Source organism: Bos javanicus, chromosome 22 (genome assembly GCF_032452875.1).
Source record: "Bos javanicus breed banteng chromosome 22, ARS-OSU_banteng_1.0, whole genome shotgun sequence".
NCBI lineage: Eukaryota > Metazoa > Chordata > Mammalia > Artiodactyla > Bovidae > Bos > Bos javanicus.
The window spans coordinates 49,920,269-49,933,242 of record NC_083889.1 but is presented as its reverse complement, the minus strand read 5'-3'; the positions used below and the strand labels follow the sequence as shown (position 1 = coordinate 49,933,242).

Below are 12,974 nucleotides of genomic sequence, written 5' to 3'. Positions count from 1 at the left end.
TCACTGTATCCTCCACCTGCTCTGAGAGATTCTTCCAGCCTAACACCCTCACACTCCATGGAGGAGGAGGAGGGCCTGGGAAGGGCAGAAGGGCTGAGAAAGACACAGGTCCTGGCCCAGTTTAGCAGCCCCAGAGGTGCCATCGGCGTGGTGGTGGCTCCAGGCAGCCGGTGCTCGTGGAAGGCACGGCCAACATGAACCAGTGCCCCTGGGTAGGGCGTCCTGGGATGGTCCTCCCCCAACACTGACCTCCCCCGTGCCCTCTCTCCAGTGGGGGTGCGTACAGAAGGGGTGCAGGAGATACAAGCTAGTCAGCTGACCGTCAGGCAGGAACTCCTGCCACAGATGAATTGGCTTTTGAAAAGCTTCTCAAAAATGGAATTTTCTCCTTCAGGCAACCACAGAGTATGTGGGGACGGGGCGAGCAGGAGAGCAACCACCACCCCCTCCCACCCTGTATCTCCCCACACAGTGCTCAGGAGGGAGCATCCCCAGACCACAGAGTGGGGAGACGGTGCCAGAAGAGGCCAACTTCAGGGCAGGACCTGGGAAGGAAAAGAGGTGGGGAGCAGGCTGGGCTAGGGGGATCAAGAGGGGATCCAGGAAGGGCTTCGGCCAGGCTCCCCCGGATCTGCCTCCATAGATGGAGGCTCCAGTGGCAGCCTCACCATGTCTCAGACGCCCTCCCAGGAGCCCCCAACCCCCCCTCAGCCCCATGCATCCCCGCTGGGTGCCGAGCAAGAGGACCATATGGAGGGAATAATAAGACAATTAACTTTCCATTAAAGAATAATATATGTGGGTTTTTAGAGAGGCAAGCGGCAGCAATCCCTACCCAGCGGCATATTTCACATGCGTGCCCCCCACCATCCCCACCCTTGCACACCCCACGTCCGGATCATCTGCACCATGAGACGAGAGGGCGCCGCTGGGCCTCAGTGGGAGGTGGCTGGAGCAGGGGTGGGGGGCCGTAAGGGGAGAAGCAACTGCAGAGACCCTGGATGGTGGTTCTGTGGCTTCCTGTAACCTTGGGGAGGGGGTGTCATGGGCCTGGGTGGGGCTCCCTCAGCGCCGCTCTCCTAACCAAGCATGTGACCTGGCACTGCTGTGCATGTCCTGCGTGAGTACGGGTCCACCTGGCCAAGTGAGGTCTGCCTCTTGAGGCCAGCTGAACCACAGTGCTTTGAAGGACTAAGGGGAGGTCTGGGGGTCACAACCACTGATGCTTCCCTTTTCTGGCCCTCCCAGGGCTGCTTCTGTCCTCTGGCACCTTCCTCCACCCCAACTTCCTGCATCCTCGTCTGCTGCGACCCCTCCAGGGTTCTGAGCCCCTCTGGCACTCCTGGACACGGCTGGTCCCACCTGAGGTAGCCAGAGAGGACCTCTTACCCCAAATGGGGCCCAAACACAGCCCTGGCCAGCACCCCCTGAGCCAGCGTGTGAGGGTTCCTGTGTTTCGGGAATTGGTGGTACTGGGTGGGGGTGGGGGTGAGGGTGGAGGAACAAGGAGAAGCTTTGAAGGGCACCTGCAGAGGGCCCTGTTCCTGCCTCCCTGAGCCCCTCAGAAAAGGGGTCCTCGGTGTGGCCAGACTTCGGTCCTTGCCTCGAGCCAGCTCCAGATGTGGCACTCTGCAAATATTAATTACACATTCCCAGGGAGCACTGAGCAGACACAGTGCGGGGATGGCCAGGGGCAGACAAGATGGGCTGGGACTACAATGCTGTCACTGGCTCAGAAATCCCATTTCTGGCTACCCGTAGGAGTGAGGACACATGAAGAGTGTTTGTCTGGTCCATCACGACTGTCCAGAGAAGCCCAGCTGTGGGGAAGGGAGCTGGAGACTTGGGTCAGTGATCTCTGAGTCCTGGGGTCTCGCTCTCTGTGGACACAGCTATAGGACAGGGCCCGCACCAGCCTGCACCTCTGCCTCCATACTCCTCACTACCACCCCCACTATCCAGGGCTAGCAAGTCAGGGCTCCAGGACAGGACTGGGGGGTACAGACAGTCAGCCACACCTTGGTTTCCCTGCAAGTGACTAGCAGCATACAGTTGGGCTAAGGCCGTCATGGGGGCTGAAGCAGAGAGGGGCGTGAGCAGGGCTGAAAGCCATTTCTGCCCTAATGGGACCCGTGTGGGGGTTGACAGGACTGAGAAAGGCTCCCATAGGTCCAGACTTGGCCTATGGTCCCCAGACATGGCAATCCCAGGTCTCTGCTGCCATACCAGCTCCAGCCAGACAGCCTTTCCTCACCCCGACACCCACCCCAGACAGAGCATCTTCTCACTGCCTTCTGCAGAGACCCTCCATGCAGATGTCTTACCCGAGTCAGGAATCCATCCCAGGGTGGGTGCACCCGATGAACCACTGGTTCTTCCCCACGTCTGACTACAGTCTGTCCTGCTTTGCTTTCCCCCCAGAGTTGTTCCCTTTCTACCCTGGACATTCAGGCAGAGGGGGATGGGTCCCTGGCTGTACCCATCAGATTGACCTGGGCTTCAAACTGGGGAGACAGACCATCTCCATGTGGTCCGCTATGCACCCCCAGGCACCTGATGAATTATTCATCCTGATCAGCCTCATTATGAAAATGAGCTCAGAGCCCCAGCATATGTGCTTTCTGCTATCCCTCCCCCAACAGGATGACAATATAGTGCTGATAGGGGAGAGCAGAGAAGGAGCTCAGGAGACTGCACTCAGCCTCTAGAGGCCCTGGAGGGGGCGGACTGCAGTAGTATCCACACTTCCGTGGCCTGTTCACAGAAGGTGTAAGCCAGGGCTGGGAGGTGGGGCTGGGTTTTCCCAGTGGGGCATGGCTCAGGAGCCCCAGGCTACAGTGGGAGCTCCTACAATGCGCTGGCCCTCAGGCTCAGTAAGGTGAAGAAATGGGAGAGGGTCTTTGCAGACACCCACCACATTCCACCAAGCTTTGCCATGGTGTCCAACCTATAAATGGGCCACAGTCTGTACCCAGCCACGCCCTTGTGGGGTTGTTCTTAGGTGAGGAGGAGGAAAGTGCCAAGACAAGGCTCCTAAATGCCACTGTCTGCAGTTTCTAGACACTTGCAGCTGCCAGCTCTGTGGCACCCAGCTCCTGGGGGTGGGGCTGCCTCCAGGACTGGGGCTGGTGGAGAGGGCAGCCAAGTTGGAGAAGAAAGTCAAGGATCGCCCCAATGGCAAGGTGTTTGGGGGTGGCTCAGGGAGGCAGGGAGCGGGGTGGCCTCAATGGGGATGGAAGCCATAGGCTTGGCAGAGGTGGCACCAGGGCCCACAGAGCATCATGGCTGGGTCAGGGCTTCAGTGCGAGCATCCTCCTGACCCTCTGAGCCAGGCATGGACCGGGCATACGGGCCCTCTTGTGTCCACTTGAAGGAGAGCCGTGGTGGCTTAGTCAGGGCTGTGGGTGGGTTGTGGGGGTGGTGGTGGGGGGGACTGGTTGGCTCCTCCAGCTTTCATAGGGCTGTCTTTTTCTTCTAGAACTCTTCACCTGCTCCCCTACTGCCCACCTCACAAGAGTGTCCTGTGCCAAGAAGGAGCCCCAGAGCTGTCAGCAGGAAATAAGAGGCTGAGGAAGCAGGTGAGAGAAGACTGGAGCAGGACAGAGAGCCACTGGAGAGCTGGCAGGCGCCGACAGGCAGAGGCTTGCCAGAAGGAGCCTGGAACGCCAGGTCAGCACTTCTCTGCCTGGCCACAGCCTCACCGAGCCTGGCCCAGCTCCCTTCTTTCCTGGCTCACCCTGCCCACCCCAAGAAGGGAGCCCTAGCTAGAGAGGAAGCAGCACCCTGGAACAGGGTCAGGAGCCTGGCATTTGAGCCCCAATTCTGCCATACCCCACTGCGTGACCCCGAGGAAGGTGGGGGTGGGGGAAGATGTGCTCACTGTTGAGTGTGTGGAATCATTCGACTCCTGGCAGAAAGGAAGGGAACAACACATCCTGGGAATGACAATGATCAGTGAGGAATATTCAAATCTGGTTTCTAGAAAAGGAGCGTATCTGTGTCAGCCTGTCCACTCCCATTCTCACCACCTCATTCCAGCCAGACCTCCCAGCCACAACATGGACCAAGAATGAGGATCAGAGCCGGTCTAGGACCTGCCCAGGAGCAGACAGTGGGTTCGCTGAGCAGGACTCCATCTCTGGTCCGCACCATCCAGGAAGCTCAATGGTTCAGATGTCTCCAGCCTGAAACATGTACACTATTTCCCCAACAGCAAACTTTTATGGTCTGAGCTGCCCGTGACTATAAAATAAACAATATCCTTGAGCTGAGGATTGAAAGCAAGATTTCTTGGCTGGAAGCGCATGGTTCACTCCTTATGCGGGGTACATCTTATGTTCTGATACGAAGCTTGGGAAGGCACACGACATACATTCCAGGGAACTCTCGTGTCTTCATTAACCTAAACAGCTGCACGTGGCAGTGCCCAGTGAGAACCAAGTAAGCTCTGGGTGCTATTTCTGAGCAGAAATTGACTTCTGTTCCGGAACAGCTTTTCCTACCGTGCCTTCTCTGGAAAGCTCTGCCGGCCCCCAAGCATGGCTGAGTCACTGAGAGTTCACAGGAAAAGAGAAGGACAGGGGTTACAGCAATTCCAGCCCAGCCACCAGGGAAGGGGGTGCTCAAGAGAGGCTGGACCACCAGGGCTTGGGGGAAGGACACTTGGCAAGCTCATGGCTTAGGTCTCCAGACTCAGACTCCCCCTCCCAACTACGTTACCACCTAGACAGCCATCCCTGATCAGCCCCATCCTATGCCAGAGGTCCCACATCTGCAGCCGACATCAACACACCCATGTCCACTCCCACTTCCTGGGTACCGGCTACAAGCTGAGCACGGTGCAAGAGACAACACCCCTCAGACGCTCCCTCTGCTAACCTGGGCCTGATCGAGAGGGACACAGGAACACAATGGAGTATCTCATCACTGAGCCCAGGGCCTGGACCCTTGGCTGAATCCCCCAGTGATAATTCCACTTAATCTGCTGTTCCTAAGCCAACCATTGGCAGGAGATACCCATTAATCTCCTGTTCAGTTCTGGTCACACTTCCTGGCCCAGGCAGCCAGCAAAGAACTCCTCAAGTCCAGCACATAGCTGGGAGCCCCACCCCGACCACTTCAAGAGCTCAGGTCTTTGAGACTCTGCATTTCCACATAAAGAGCGACAGCTCTGGAGCCCGTGGCCTGACAGCAACACATTTTGCAGCCTTCTGGGGGTGACGGATGGCCTGCTCTTCACATCACTATTTCAAACATTAACATAATCTCCCAGGATGAATGTGGTTGCTCGCGCCTAATCAATCACCCGCCCGCCCCTTGATCCCTCATCTCGCCAAGCACGCGCTTGCCACTCACCTCCTGCTGCATGCAGCGCCCTGAGCGGGCAGCACCACTCTCCGGGGCGGTTCGGCCTGGCCACCCCACACGTTGCAAGGACAGTGCCTCTGGCTTCCGTGCACAACTACGTTCCACTGGAGCCGCCAGGGCCTGGACTCCCACCCCATATGCGGCCTCAAACACAGACCTCCCCTCCTGAAAAGCCCGACACCTCCCCATCAGAGCTGACCAGGTACCACTGCAACACGGTGACCGGGGGAAGAGCAGATCAAGACCCGAAGGCGTCCATGTTTCTGTTTCCCCACCTGCCCCGAGAGGTCCCACATGTCCCATCACAGCGGGTCCTCAGCTGCGCCACGCCTTCCTCACTCCTTATTTCTGAAGCCCTTCCCCCATTTGCAGCTGGAAGAGGGTCCCTAAAGGGAGAGCCAGTGGCACCGGGCTTACCTCGCGGAGCTGCTGGACGCCCCCAAAGATTCGCATCACACCATCAATCTCCTGCTCCAGGCGCCGGGCCCAGTGCTGCATCCTGTGTGCAGAGAGGAGAGAAGTGTCAGGAGGACCCGCCTGCAGCTCGAGCAGCCCCGCCCCGGCCACCTGGAGGTGACCCACAGCAGCTGCCCCTTCAGAACCCAGTTTTCACTAGAGAAGAAACAGGCTGGGAATGACTCTCTTTCCCTTTGAAGTCTGGACCTGGTGGCCCAGGCTCTCCTCACATACTGTCGGATGGCCAGGGAGGGGAGCAGATTAGAGTTTAAATGCAACTCAGGGAGTCCAGTGGCTCTGAGAGGCCTGCAGCGAGACTATTTTTCACTGTGAAGAGGCAGCCCTTGATGCTGCTGCTCTGAACCTGGGGACTCAGGACACCAGGGAGGAGGGGACGTGGGTGAGCCTGATGTCTGCTGCATCTCAGAGCCTCCTGCCCCCAAGGCTGGGTGGCACTGGGGCAAGGGGAGGGCAGGTGAGCGAGAGTTGCTGCGTAACTTGGGGCAGCTCCCTGCCCCTCGGGGCCTCCTCTAAACAGTGGACGTGGATGACTTCCTCGCCTTTCCAGCAAACTAGTAAACAGAGGTTCATCGCTGGATGCCCCGCATGAACCATCCACCCGCAAGTCCAGTTCAGACCAGCCCGTCCCTTTCTGGGTAGCTGGAGAGCCCCACGAGCCCTCCACCTGAGCCGCCAGCCTGAGCAGGTCTCCTTTGCACTGGTGCCACCCGAGGTTGTTTTAATCCACCTGGGTCTCACTGTCTTCCTCCAGGATAATTTGGGGCCACCTTGTAGGGTATGAGAAGCACACACGAGAACTGGAGAGTCAAGGGTACTGCATGGGAATCTATGAGAGGACAGGATGGACAGGCAGTCACAAGACCCCATGTTCTCAGCCCACACTTATGAACTGGGATGGTAACTGGGGGAAGAACTGGCCTGGAGGCTAACCTGTAACCCCGCTTCACGCAGTGCCAGATCAGGTGAGCAAAATCACACCAGCCCTGGCCAAGGGCTGCTGGCCGGAAAGACAGTTTTCATATGGTCGAAAGCGTTTTCTGCCGTGATCAAGGTCTCCACCCTAATGCATCTGAAAGGCACCTCAACTTCCTGTCCCCACCAGACACAGAACACGGCCTTTCCAGGGAGGGCTCATAGGAGAATTCTCACGAAGACTGAAATATGCCCATGGGTTAAGCACATCCCAGGAGGCCAGGTAAGGGTGGGGGAAAAGCCAGTCCCCCACCTCTGCAGGGGTACCCCAGGAGCCATGTGATCCAGGAGATTGAGTCTGGCCCCAATCCTGCCCTGGTCCTGTAGCCTCCCCTACCTCTGCCAGTGCTGCTCGGGGCCAGGGCTCTTACAGCTCTCTGGGTCAGAGGAGCTTGACTCTCTACTCCAGCCCCCTGCCCCACATCCCTGTGGCTGGGGGCTGGGCCCTTGCCATTGTGTGTGCCCGGGTCGGTTGGCATGGGAACTCAGATCAGGAGGCGGGCGGATCACTAATTGCAATTTGCCAAGCTGAATGTCAGGACTGTGATGGAAAAAAAAAAAAAAAATCAACATCAAAAGAAAGAGGTATTAGCTTTAGCTTGTTGCTGGTTTAAGCCACAGCCTGATGCCCACCTCTGCGCCCCACTGCAGGGAAAAAGTGAACACTGAGCGCTGGGGGAGGCCAGGCTGCAGGCCCGGCTACGAAGGGTGATCAGGTCTTAACCACCAGCTGGGGGAGGGCAAAGCGAGCAGAGAATGGACAGCCTGCCTGGCCTCTGGCTCCTGTCCACCAGGCACTGATGGCTTGGCCCTGGCTGAGGATGGACAGTGTGGCAGGTGGCTGTTTTATGCTCCTGAGACAGAGCCCGGGGTGGGGGGCTGGCTAATGTCGAGATGGGCTGCTGCACAGTCCTGTGTCCAACTAGGCAGGTGGCACATGAATGGCTGAGGTCAAGGAACTGATCTCCAAGGGAACTGTTAGCTCTGCCCTGGGCCTGACCCTGACCTCAGCTACTCCCTGGTCTAGGGGACAGAATGCCGATCACCATATTCCTGAGACAGGTACAAGGGCTCCCGTGATGTACAAGATGTGGGGCCAGCATGTCAATTTTCACAGAGAAGCAAATCCCCACTTACCATCCCACTTTACAGATGAGTAAACTGAGGCTCAGAGGCTTTAAAAGTGACCCACCCAAGGTCATCCACCCAGGAAGTGGTGAACTTGACCCAGGGGTGTGCTAGAGTTAGCAACAGCCGATAGTATGCAACTCCTCCCAACTCTGCATTCAGCGTCCTCACCTCGGGAGCTTGAAATCGTCGTAGTGGAAATTCTCATAGCCCAGAAATCTGCAAATGCTGCCAATCTCAGTTTTTTTTCCCCCAGAGAGTGAACTGTCAACATTTACCAACACAGCACTGATATGACCCCAGGCTGTTGACTCTTTTCTAGTGTATCTATAGGTCTTTGGTGCTAGAATTTCACAGGTAAGTAAAGAAAAATTAGTTGAAAGAGCAGACATGGATGCCAAGTTTTTATTTTGCTCAGACAACACATTGCTATTGTTACCATTATTATAATCACCATCATTTCATCAAAAAAGGCTACTGCAACACAAAAAAAAATGTTTAAAGAACTAAATCTCAGAATAAAGTCCAATTCTTCCCAAGACACATCCATATCCACATCCACTCTCCCTCTCCCCCCCCACCCACACACACGTCTTCCCACCCTCCACCACCCCCCACCCCCAGCTGAGCAGCTCTAGACCCTGCTAGGGGCCCACAGGGACGGGCCTACCCACACCACATCAGAACACACACACCCTCCTGGGGTCTAGGGCTGGCTCTAGCCCTTGGTTTGGCACAGTGGGTCTGCTGGGTAGACCCCAGCTGCACTGCCCATCATCACGATACCATGGAAATCAAGATATTCTGATTTGTTACCTAAACCAAACCCAACTAGGAAGGCAACACATGTCCAAGAGTTTAAAAGAAAGTGACAGATCATTGATTTCATCATCACAGAGATGTGATTTGGGGGCTCCAGGGTTTGGCTGGTGCCCCAGTGCTGGCTCCAAGGGTAACAAATGGGACCAAGGAGGCCAGGAGTCAACCATGTACCTGCAGTGTTCCTGCCCAGAGGCCAGAGAAATCACCCTGGCCAGCCCAGTCACACTCCAGCAGAAGGGCATGGGGACTTTGGAAGGATGGGGGAGACATTAGGACCCACGGCTCCACTGGGTCAAAGGCAAACTGACCAAATCCTGCCTGGGGTCCCAACAATCTGGACCCAAGTGCCCGGATATGCCACTGCCTCCCGGGCCAGACAGTGTGGCCCATGGGTCACCCTCCCAACACGACAGATCCACCTGCTGGCTCCCCATATCCCTGTGATTTTCCATGCTCTTCACTGAGATGACACTGCTCATTGCCAAGTGTCTCCAAGTGCCAAATTAGCACAACAGTGAGGAGAGAGAGCATCTGGGAGGAGGCACGTGCAGCCAGGGACTGCAGCCGGCAGGATGCCTGGGGTGGGTATGAGAGGCTGGGGACAGCCTCACACCACTGTGTCCCCCGATGTGCCCGAACCTAGTGGGGTAGAGGCACTGAGCCCCCATTTCACAAACAAGAAAACTGAGGCCCCTGGCAAGGAGCTATCTTCTACAGAGAGAAGCCAGGCCCACCCGTCCTCCTGGGTCCATCAGCTCTATGACCCCACCTGCCCAAGGACGGTGTAGCCTCTGGGAGGCCTCAGGGAGAGGCTATCTCTGCAAGCTGTCTGTGTGAATGTGGAAAGTTCTTGCCCCTCGGAACCTCAGCTTTCTGGTCTGTAAACAGGGACAGTAATGATTAGCTGAATAACTTTCAGGGCCAAATCCACAGGGCAACTTTGATGAGCAGTGTTATTATTTGGCAGTCCCCTGGGGGCTAGAAGCTTATCAAATTCAGACTCCCTCTCCCCCACCCAGTGTTTAGGAAATCTTCCCTGCTTGCCTGCTTGTGGGGAAGGGGCATGGAGGTAGGGTGCTAGAAATACGGTTTCCCTAATAGCTCCTGCAATCCCCTGCTCCCCAGACTAAGAGAGGCAGGGAGCAGGCACAGGGCCAAGATGTGTGTGTCCGAGGGCTAGAGGGCTGAGGGCAAGCCCAGCAGGAAGAAGACAACATTAGGTGCTGTGGTGCTCTCTGGGTCTCAGTCTCCAAGGCATGTTTCAGAACCAAGAGGAGTATGTGAGGCAAGAGGAGGTGTCATCATCAAGCAGGGGAGCAAAATCATCCATGTGTGGATGAGGAACGGAGGCTGAGGGCCCCTTTAGCAGACAGAACCATCGAGACCCCAACTAGAAGGCTGGGGAGGCCCAGGTCAAACTACAGAGCACCTGGGGTGAGGGCGTATAGCCCTGAGGCTGGCTGCACAGGCTTGTCCAGAGGGAGAAGAGGGAGGGGAGTGGAGGGGAGGGGTGGGGGCGGGAGGGGAGGGACGGGAGGAGGAAGAGGGGAAGGAGTGAAGAGGGAAGAGGGGAAGAGCCTGCGTGCAGATGCAGCAGCACAGTTTAAACTGTTGCCAGTTGTTAATTTTATACGTGAAGTTGTTGATCAGAATGTGATTTAATTGTACAGTATAATCCAGGCTTTTGGAATAAATTATGCAGAAAACTCATCTATAATTAAACAAATCAAAAAACCAGAGACAGGTGACACTGCAGGTTCACCCTCAGAGGGCACTGCTAGGTGTGGGCGGCTGGACCCTGCAGAGGGACTAGAGGGAAGGGGGAGGGCTCCGTTCAAGAGCAGACAGGGGAAGGCCTGGGAGAGGCTAAGGCCCACCAGGGCTGAGGGTTTCTGGGCCCCCAACTACCTCTGCAGGCCTTTTCACCACTCCCAAGGAGGCATTTTTTGCCACCAAAGTCCTGCTACAGACTGCCTCCACCAGGCAGGCTGCCTGGATAAACCCCATCCACTGGGGGCCTAAGAGCAGTCTACAGCCTTCCCTGCTCAGCTCAAGCAGGGCAGTCATCGTGGAGCAGGAGATGCTGAGGGTAGAAGAACAGGTGAGGCTGGAGGAGTGGAGGGCAGGGCTGGGCTCGGGCAGTGAGGAGTGTGGGGGAGGCCACTTGCTGTCGAGGGTACGTGAACCAAATTTGGCCGTGGTGGGGGCCCACAGGTCTCCTGCTTCTCTCGTGACAGACTGGCCAATTATTCTCTTAGTTCTGGGGGAGGCGATGATTTAAATTAAAGTGCTATTTAATTATTCTATTTCAGCTGGCCTGCCACCTCCCACCTTGGTGCCTTCGCAGTGTTCTGAAGGGGAAAGAAAACGTAGGGCAGGAGCTGGGTGGTGGTCTGGGAGAGACAGAGGGAGAGATGGGAGGGATAGAGACATGAAAAGAGCCCAGGAGACCTGGTCCAGAGGGCCTGGGTATCATGTTTACCCTGTCGCAGGGGAAGATGACTTGTAAGGAGGCAAGGAGGCCATTCCCCATTCCAGCCATGAAAGGCCACCCCGAGCTCAGAGAGCAGTAGTGGCCCCTGCTGAAAGAGGGCTTGGGATGTGGCCAGCCCCTCCGCTAGGCCACAGCCCTGCTGCCAACAGCAGGAAGCTCCAGACTGCACCCCAGACTGTGGCACCTCCAGAGCCACTTCCCCCAAGGAGTCCTCCCTGACCACTCAGTGGATATCCCTCTCTACCTAGACTGAGTGCCCAGATTCAGCCCTGGCTCTTCCATGACCTTGGACCAGATGTGCCCTCTTAGGCCTCAGTTTTCCCATCTGGAAAATGGAGATAAAGCTCACCACTTGTCCACCTCCCAGGACCCAAAACAAGCAGGAGGGGACTGGTGCCCCACGGAAGGGATGCTAACCATGATGACTGCCCCAACACACATGTGCACAGACTCATCTGGGCAGCAGGGCTGTCCTCCCCTCAGTCCAGTCCCCCTCCTCAGACCCGCTCTCATAAAGTGTGGGATGGCTGTGTCTCCTCCTTGGACTGGGCTTCTGGGTGGGCCACAGCCCCCTCCTGCACTACCTAAGAGACCTCGCCTGACACAGGGGAGACTCCCAGGAAAAGGCAGGGCCTCTACGATCAGAGCGTCCTTGCTGCTTATCCGCTCAGGAGAGAAGACTCTTGGGCCTCAACATCTTTTGGGGCTCGAAGCCCAGAGTAGGGCCCCTGATCTTGATTGGATCACAGCCTCCGAAAAACAAAGAGCAAGTGTAGCCAAGGTCATTCACTCTCAAGAGGCCAAGTGGTCAAATCACTCCAAGCCATTGAGGCCAGAGTGCTTGGAGGTGTGTAGACCAGTCAGCGCCGGCCTGGCACTGCACCAACCATGGTGGGGTGGGGCTGCACTGGAGCCTGGGGAGATGGAAGCATGCCGGTTCAGCCAAGTCACATGGAATAAGGCTCCCTGGTTAGCCATCTACCTCTTCACAAGCAGGTAAGCTGAGATGCAGACTCAAAGGGACAGGCTCATCTTCAACAGATTTGATTCAGCTTAAAGGACTCCTAAGAAAAAAAACCCTGGAGGCTCAGATAGTAAAGCGTCTGCCTATAATGCGGAAGACCCAGGTTCAATCCCTGGGTCAGGAAGATCCCCTAGAGAAGGAAATGGCAACCCACTCCAGTACTCTTGCCTGGAAAATCCCATGGACAGAGAAGCGTGGTGGGCTACAGTCTATGGGGTCGCAAAGAGTTGGACATGACTGAGGGACTTCACTTTAAGGGACTCCTAAGTGTGAGTAACATGGGGCCCCAGGAGCACTGTCTCCACCCCCACCTATCCATCCCATGCACACAGAGAGGAAGGCAGCCCACTTATCGCAAGGGATCGTCAGAGATTCCCTGGTGCCGGGGAGGGGCTGGTGCTGCTGAAGCTCAAATTTAGTCCAAATCCATCGGTCTCGACTATGTGTGTCTTGGGACCCTGCCCAAATACTGCTCCTTAATGAGGTTATTAATTACGGGCTGTCCCTTCCCTTTCTTCATCGGGGAGAAAGCCTTCCTTCCAGTCGGCTCTTGGCTGGGAGGCTGCAAGCCTGTGCCTCCCCACTTAGACTACCGGTGAACAGTCGTTCACTTTAATTAGGGCGTCAGGTCCAGCCCAGTATTTACTCCTAATAGCCTGATGGGGGGAGGGGAGAAGGCCTGGAAGCAGG

The 12,974-nt window shown here is 56.5% G+C and overlaps 1 protein-coding gene across 2 annotated transcripts in view; it reads right to left on the bottom strand.

Annotated features, from left to right (window-relative positions):
- Positions 1 to 12,974, bottom strand: part of CACNA2D2 (calcium voltage-gated channel auxiliary subunit alpha2delta 2) — a 140,417-nt gene that overhangs the window by 108,664 nt on the left and 18,779 nt on the right. For both annotated transcript variants that reach the window (XM_061396825.1, XM_061396826.1), the window contains exon 2: positions 5,785 to 5,866. In XM_061396825.1, coding sequence (XP_061252809.1) covers positions 5,785 to 5,866 — 82 coding nt within the window. The remainder of the gene's footprint in view (positions 1 to 5,784; positions 5,867 to 12,974) is intronic.